The 8,283-nt window shown below is 45.9% G+C and overlaps 1 protein-coding gene and 1 long non-coding RNA gene across 3 annotated transcripts in view; one reads left to right on the top strand and one right to left on the bottom strand.

Moving 5' to 3' along the window:
• The first annotated feature begins 2,416 nt into the window (after positions 1 to 2,416).
• Positions 2,417 to 5,324, top strand: LOC310678023. Its single transcript, XR_014511565.1, has 2 exons — positions 2,417 to 3,144; positions 3,754 to 5,324. It is a non-coding gene; the product is annotated as an uncharacterized lncRNA (long non-coding RNA).
• Positions 4,001 to 8,283, bottom strand: part of SOS2 (SOS Ras/Rho guanine nucleotide exchange factor 2) — a 43,005-nt gene continuing 38,722 nt past the window's right edge. For both annotated transcript variants that reach the window (XM_083433900.1, XM_083433899.1), the window contains exons 21-23: positions 7,675 to 7,719; positions 7,314 to 7,423; positions 4,001 to 5,869 (exon numbers count right to left, since the gene is read on the bottom strand). In XM_083433900.1, the coding sequence (XP_083290026.1) occupies positions 5,375 to 5,869; positions 7,314 to 7,423; positions 7,675 to 7,719 (650 nt within the window). In that variant the 3' untranslated portion in view covers positions 4,001 to 5,374. The remainder of the gene's footprint in view (positions 5,870 to 7,313; positions 7,424 to 7,674; positions 7,720 to 8,283) is intronic.

The raw sequence follows: 8,283 nt of genomic DNA, 5'->3' as shown, positions 1-8,283 counted from the left end.
TGTTGTTGACAAAGGACTGCTAGACGTAGAAAGGGCCCCATTACTGTCAGTAGCTGAGGGTCTCATCAAACCTTTCGGCGCCTGCTAAAAGCACTTTTGGTAAGGAAGCTGGGGCGGCTCTTAATCTGTTTTTAAAGGTAAAGGGATCCCTGACCATTAGGTCCAGTCGTGGCCGACTCTGGGGTTGTGGCGCTCATCTTGTTTTATTGGCCAAGGGAGCCGGCGTACAGCTTCCGGGTCATGTGGCCAGCATGACGAAGCCGCTTCTGGCGAACCAGAGCAGCGCACGGAAATGCAGTTTTTTCTTCCCACCAGAGCGGTACCTATTTATCTACTTGCACTGGTGTGCTTTCGTACTGCTAGGTTGGCAGGAGCAGGGACCGAGCAACGGGAGCTCACCCCGCCATGCGGATTCGAACCGCCGACCTTCTGATCGGCAAGTCCTAGGCTCTGTGGTTTAACCAACAGCACCACCCGCGTCCCTCAATCTGTTTTTAGCCCATCCCTATTTTAACCACCTTTCAAAAGGCTTGCCAGGGTTTCCCAAACTGGGGATCTCCTGTTTTTGGACTACAATTCCCATCATCCCTGATTACCGATCCTGCTAGTGAGGCATGATGGGAGTTGTAGTAAAAAAAAAAAAGTTGGGAAACCAAACTATTGCTTTGACCGGTAATTTTGTTAAATTTTTTTGTAAACCGCACAGAGGTTTTTCATTCACCTTATTAAATAAATAAGCATGCCACCACTTTGGGGCCCAAAAAGCTACCGGCAGTCTCAGTGATAAAACATAAATCAACACAACTCATTAACAACCAATGTCATTATTCTTTTTGTTGTTATTGGTGATTTGCTGTTTGGGGAAGAAAGGCAGGATAGAAATGTAATAAATATTAAAGATAATATTAGAAAGACACCAGGAGAAGCCTCAGTTGGGACTCGTAGCTCACTCCTCTGTCCATGCTCCAAGATTTTCTCCTTCCCACTTTTTTGCTTCCTTACAGTGATTTATAGCCCTCCAGCCAGGAGGCAGATTAATAGCAAAGCTTATTGAGAAATGGCAGACTGGTAACTGGCAGCAGGCTTTTCAAATAATTCACTGCCTTTTTCTTGGGAAGAGTAAATCCTGCTTGGGTGGCAGTTTGATGCCAACCATGTTGTGGAATCTGTGGAAAACCTGCATGCAGGAGGAGCACCAACCCCACTGGAAAACAAAGGCCCTGAAATGCAACCTTTCGAATCAGCAACCTGAATCAGCAACCTTGGCCATTCCTCCTTCTCAGTACTGCAGTTTGACACCAGCCAGCAAAGTAGGGAGAGAGGGAACAGGCAATGGACATCAGGAAAGTGAGCCTGTGGACCACCAAGCCCATTGACATCTGGCGGCAGCAGCGTTATTATTATTATTATTATTATTATTATTATTATTATTATTATCTACAGCCCTTCGTCACAAGATCTCAGGGTCGTTCATAAAAAACACGATGGCATGGCCGTCTCACAGATTGAGATGCCCTCTTCACAAATTGGTGGCGGTTGAAGATTTCAAACTGTTGTGCATATTGCCCAGATTTTTAGAGAGGCCTATTCCACAAAGTATTTGCTGTGTGGAATTCAAGCGACATGCAGAGCTGCAACCCTGAATTCAGAACATGATGCTAACTCGCTCTCCCTTCCTCCCAGCCACTCTTTGAGAGCCAGCTTTCCCACATTAGCCCCATAGTAGTTGGGGAAGCCCAGCCAGATGGGCAGGGTGTAAATAATAGACACTGAAGCTACCAGCATGAGTTTGACTAAACTGCGGGAGGCAGTGGAAGACAGGTGTGCCTGGTGTGCTCTGGTCCAGGGGGTCACGAAGAGTCGGACACGACTAAACGACTAAACAACAACAACAACAAAATTCTTCTTATCGTTTCTTCTTTGGCGATCACTTGCAGCCGAGTAATATGATCTTCCATGAACATGGTCTTAACAGTGGGTCTATAAGTGACCATGGAGGCCAATTCTGGATCCACACGTCCTTCCACAGTGGGGAAATTGGTTTCTGGGTGGGAGTTGATCTTCCTCTTAGCTCATTTCTCCCTTGCATCCTGAGTTTGAGGGTCTTCAAAGCCCTTGACACCTTTGGTAAAGGCTGTTCTCCAACTGGAGCACTCGCAGGCCAGTGTTTCCCAGTTGTTGGTGTTTATACTAGTCATACCTCTGGTTGAATGTGCTTCGGGATGAGCGCGTTCGAGTTGCGCTCTGCGGCAACCCGGAAGTAACGGAGCACGTTACCTCCGGGTTTCGCCAAATGACATCACGCGCATGCGCAGAAGTGCCGAAACGTGACCCGCGCGGACACGGGTTACGTTTGCTTCTAGATATGAACAGGGCTCCGGAACGGATCCTGTTCGCATCTAGAGGTACCACTGTACATTTTTTAAGATTTGCCTAGAGAGAGTCTTTAAAACTCTTTTGTTGACCACCAGCATTACGTTTTCCATTTTTAAGTTTGGAATAGAGTAGTTGCTTTGGAAAACGATAATCAGGTATCCGCACAATATGACCAGTCCAACGAAGTTGATGTTGAAGAACTATTGCTTCAACACAGGTGATCTTTGTTTCTTACAGTATACTGGCATTAATTCACATGTCTTCCCAAGTGATGTGTAAATTTTTTTGGAGACACCATTGATGGAATATTTCGAAGAGCTGGAGATGGCGTTTATAAGTGGTCAATGTTTCACAAGCATACAGTAAGGTTGGCAGTACAATAGCCTTGTAAACAAGCATTTTGGTTTCCCTGCGCATGTCCTGGTCCTCAAACACTCTGCACTTCAATCGGGAGAAAGCTGCACTCGCAGAGCTCAGGCGATGCTGGATTTTGGCATCAATGTCGGCCCTCGTGGAAAGATAACTGCCCAGGTAGAAGTGATTGACATTTTCCAACATTACACCTTTGAGTTGGATTTGTGGCACTGCAGAGGGGTTGTTCACCCTTCTAACGAAGCTTAAATTATGCACAATGCAGCTGACTGCATTCTTGGACAGAGGAATCTGCCTCAGACCAGGTCAAGCTATTTGCAGGGTGTGGGTAGAAACCTTTCCACCTGATACAAGATGCCAAGCTACTGAACCCAAGATCTTCCAACGGCACAAAAAGTAGGTACCGTATTTTTCGCTCTATCAGACGCACCTAGTTTTTGGAGGAGGAAAACAAGGGAAAAAAAAAATCTGAATCTCAGAAGCCAGAACAGCAAAAAGGATCGCTGCGCAGTGAAAGCAGCAATCCCTCTTGCTGTTCTGGCTTCTGGGATAGCTGTGCAGCCTGCATTCGCTGCATAAGATGCACACACAGGGAAAAAGTGAGTCTTATAGAGCAAAAAATACGGTACTTCCTTGTGCTCTCCTGCTCCCGCTGTTTTGCCTATGGCCGATTTTAAACTGCAAGCTCCTATCTGTACGGACTGAATAACTCTTTTACTACCCATGTATACCAGTGAGACAGTATAATAATGATTTGTCAGAAGAAGCACCTTGGAGCTTTTTCATAAGACCCAGAGTGCTAAACAATTACATACTGAGAAATTATACGAAAGGCAAGGCTTCCCAAGTGTATTTGCTTCCCAAGTGTTCCCATAATAATTTATATACTTAAGATTTTGTCTCTTTGGCTGGTCTAATTAGGAACAAGGTGCTCTTCCATCTCCTTGTTCAGAACTATTTCCCCAAAATTGATAATGTAGCTCTTTCTTCTTCTTCTTCTTTTAGGTTTCTGTACAAGCCCAAGAAGTCCAGGTGAGGGATTCCACCTCAAGCAGGAGATACAGTACAATTTTACTGGACAGCAACTGGTTAACAATTTTTACCTCCAAATGGGTACCCATGTAGATTTCAGGCTTCCAACACTAAAACATATTGAGCCATCTCTGGTCCAAACAAGCAAGGAAGGTTCTGTTTGTCATCCCTAACCTGCCTGACAATCTTTGCAAGGAAAACGTAACTTGATCAGACTCTCTTAAAAATTAAGACCAAATTGATTTATTAATCTGGTTAAGAACTCTGATACAAAGCACAGTAAAAGGCCACAGACCAGTCAAGAAAAGGCTTCTGGTTTCTACAGTACTTGGACCAGACTCAGGTTGCCAGCTGCAGCTCAAGAACGCAGAGCTCTGCTGGGCAAATGAAGGTCTCCCTTGTTTTTTTAAGTTTCAAAAAAAGGTCCGGATAAAGAAATTGGGTATTTGCTGGTTTAAACACCACATTTCCCAAGCGGGACCTCATAATGAAATGAAAGCGAAAACCTAACTGAAGTTGCTTTGAGTCTGGAAGGCAAAACCTTTTTTCCTGGTATGCAGGAAAATGCTTACGACAGTGTACTGGAGTAACAGACTGCAGAATAGGCCTCAGATCACAGAAATGTATACAGGTTATCAATCTGTAAATATACACTATAAACAACTGTACATAATATGGCGTAATAGCTTTGTTCGCCGAAACAGCAGGCAACTTTTTTAGCTTAAGACATCTCCACTTGCCTGAACAAATAAAGGCAGGACCTGACACATGCTAAATACTATCTGCTAAACTGGATGAGGCCGCCCTGCTCTGCTCATGTTGTGCAGTACATTGGTAGTGCATGCTCTACTCTTCTTCAGTCGCCTATCCCTTCTAAGTCTTCAGCAGCAAAATCCATGGAAAATAAGACATGTTATCCACTAATGCTTGAGAACAGTAGTAACGGTCATTCACAAACCTCTTAGAATTTATATTTATAGATATTTTCTGAAAGGCAGGTAGCTGAAGAGCTGTTGTTTTTTAAAGAAATATCAGAAACATGATATACATCTTCATGCTTTGGTGGGGATTCTACCATTTGGAGGCACAACCCACTAGCAAGACAAGACCCACTGAAAAGAATTCAATGCAACCCGGTGAGCCTTGCTCGGGAGAACCTACGTCTTTTTAAAAAATACATATGTAGAAAAGGTTGCACGTGCTCCAGTTTGGAAATAAAATATCCCACTAGCAACCATATATTTTTTTTGGCTCAGTGCAATGAACTGATGTCAGTTTAGAAGTAGTGTAGTGTGTCATTTACAGTGCAAAAATCTATATTCTTTGTACTGGCAAAACGGTCGGCACTGAGGAGGAGGAGGAGGAGGAGGAGGAGGAGAAGGCAGTGCTACTGATCCCCTGAGGAGAACGCTGTTGCAAGTGGGTGTGAAGGCTGAGGGCGGCAGGAGGTTGTTCTTGCTGCTCCGATGCTTGAGAACGACCAGCAGCACTCTGGGTGCAAGCGTTAACTTTCCAAATCCACTGCCTCGCTGGAATAAATTAAACGGGTACTTTACAGCTACGGTTCCAGTGTCCATGACTACTGCTGGGAAGGTCATTGAGGAGTTTCCGCGTTCTCGAGCAAAGAGTGTCTGTGCAAAGGAGGGTGGGACAGCTCCCTCTTGTAAGTCTTTGGTGGCAGTTTGGGCAGCAGAGGGCTGGAGTTGTGGCGCGGCGGGACGGGGGGAGCCGCGAGGCTGTTGGGATTTGGGCTGAGCGCACAGCAGCGCCGCAGCACGCGAGGCGACGGGGTGCTCGGAGGAGTGTTGGGCGAGTTCGGGCACGTGCTGGCTTCCCGCAGCCGGTCGGGGTCCCTGTGAAAGCGTCCCACGGGGGGCGGCTGCAGATTGAAGGAACAGTTCACAAAGTGCTCTGGGGGGCGAAGGGGCACTGGAGGAGGGGTGTCCGGAAGAGGAGGCGGGTCCCTGGGAGGAGGCGGCGGAGGGCTTAGCAGCAGACCAGTGTAAGCTGGGACTCGGGGCTGTATCTTTGGAGGAGGTGGGTGCCTGGGGGGGATAGCGGGAGGATCGTCGTCGGATCTGGAACCGCCCTGGAACACGAGAGAAGAGAAGTTACCCAGAATGCAGCAAGGCTCCCAGAGTAGCATGAAAGCAGAAGGATATTTAGAGCAGGGATCTTGCACTAGTTTTTCCCATACCTCTCTATCTTCTCCACAAATCTGCTTTTTAAAATCAAATTTTGTATTCTCCCACCCCAATCTGAACAGCAGCCCCCCGGGCATGCAAGCACACACCACCTAACCAAACCTGATTGTGCAAAATGAAAGGAGCTCATCCCCTGGAGAAGGACATCTCAAAATCTCCAGTAGCACAAATAGGTCCAGCTACTTTTGAGAAGGCTGCTGCTGTGGGATGTAATCCACTGGGAGCAGTCAAATACAACATTCCTTGTTCTGCTAGAGTGGACATGCAGGGGATGTTTGGTCCAGCCGGTCGAAACTTCCTGTTCCTCCTGGCCTGGAGCATCCTTCCTTGCGTGTGACTAGTGGGTGGGCGTGATCTTTCCAGACCTGGTCAAAGGCCAAGGCCCGCTGCCACTCTCCCTCTTTTCCATCTTCCTTTCGTCCTGCAAACTTCCCAGACTGCTAACTGCAGTCATTAGGTCAACCCACATAAGGGGAAAACCTGTTTGTATATACTTGTAACTTTAAGCCTTAAGCCTGCCTTCAGGGATCACACTCTGCTCTGCCTCATCGTGAGTGAACTTTCTTTTTATTGCTTATGAACAAGACTGTAGTATCTTTATTCTTTTAGGAGGGATTCAAGGGGTCTTACCAGGAAAATATTAGAACACATTTCAATCGGGACAAGCCAGCTGGAACTGTGTATTGTCTTAAGAAACTCACACGAGTTTGCAACTAGTTTTCCGCTGTGTAAAGGGGAATGCACTCTGCTAAGTACAGGAACTTGCTAATGCAAGTTAGGAATGATATTAATAAACAATATATCCTCTCCTGCCACCCTGAACATTCCCGCAGCTGCAGCAGGAAGCGGCTGGCACACTGCATTCTGAGTTTGTGTGTCTGTCTACATAGAAGAAGAAGAAGAAGAAGAAGAAGAAGAAGAAGAAGAAGAAGAAGAAGAAGAGGAGGAGTTTGGATTTGATATCCCGCCTTTCACTCCCTTTAAGGAGTCTCAAAGCAGCTAACATTCTCCTTTCCCTTCCTCCCCCACAACAAACACTCTGTGAGGTGAGTGGGGCTGAGAGACTTCAAAGAAGTGTGACTGGCCCAAGGTCACCCAGCAGCTGCAGATGGAGGAGCGGAGACGCGAACCCAGTTCTCCAGATTACGAGACTATCGCTCTTAACCACTACACCACACTCGCTCTCTACATACACACAAACACAAGCAAAAAAGACCAAGGTGAAGCAGGGAGGCAGGAATCAAAATTCACATAGCATTGAGGTATCTGCCCTGTCCAGAGTGGGAAATTACACTTTCTTTGGAAGCTCATCTAAGGCAGAAGACATACCTTGGAGTTCAAAGAATCGTGATCAAACTTCTTGCGAGGAGGCAGAGGAGGAGGAACCAGAGCCTCTTCACTTAATTTATGCAAACTCCCACATGAGCTGAAGAATGACTCTGAAAGAGGGAGGAGAGAGAAGTAAGAGAGTGTGTCATGTCTAACTTTTGCTGCTCTTTACCATCAAGGCCTTCAAGGAATTCAGAAGCCAATCTCTATGACTTCAACATGTCTAACAGAGAAGTACAGCAAATTTGTGAAATTGGCTGGTTTTTTAAACAAGAAAGTAGCATAGAAATATTCTCTTTTGCCTGCTGTCAAAGTCCATAGAAATTAACAAATTTGTTTAAGGGAATTCTGTAGTACTCACTTGATTGCGGCAAAAAGACAGGCGCAAATATGCTGTTGTTGCTACCTGTAAAGATAAGGTGGAAAGGAGATCATTTGCATGTCCCGTTGCACCAGTCGGCTAAGAAAATAAGAGAAAGGCTGAGTACTGGTTGCTCATACAATGCCTGCTACATAAGGACATAATTTTCTGCTACCCAAACTTTGCTTAAAGGACATTATGGGTTCTTTGGACCATTTACTCCAGCATACACCTACCTAAAAAGAACTTACAGGTTCATTTCCAAAGGGTCTTGCAGGATGAACATGCATCCAGTGCTTGAGAAACCCATTTGTTTCTTCATTTATGGACAGGACTTTGAATATTCTGGGCCCCAAATTGTCTGAATTTTCCAATCAGTATTACAGAAACTGGAGGAAGCCACCTCCTACCCTAATTTCAAAGTTCAAAAAAGGACGGGGGGAGGGGAAGGCCTAAGAGCAACATACTTTTAATGAATCAGATGATGCCAGGTGTTTGGTTGAACCCCCACCTCCCCACCCCACCCAACCACAATCAGCCTGCTTGTTGCCCCTCCTCCATTTGAGCTCAATAAAACCAACATTAAAAACAATCAGGGCTGCAACGGTT

Source organism: Podarcis tiliguerta (genome assembly GCF_965153285.1).
Source record: "Podarcis tiliguerta genome assembly, chromosome: 1".
Classification (NCBI taxonomy): Eukaryota; Metazoa; Chordata; class Lepidosauria; order Squamata; family Lacertidae; genus Podarcis; species Podarcis tiliguerta.
The sequence above is the reverse complement of the archived record's forward strand: the minus strand, read 5'-3'. Positions and strand labels throughout refer to the sequence as shown.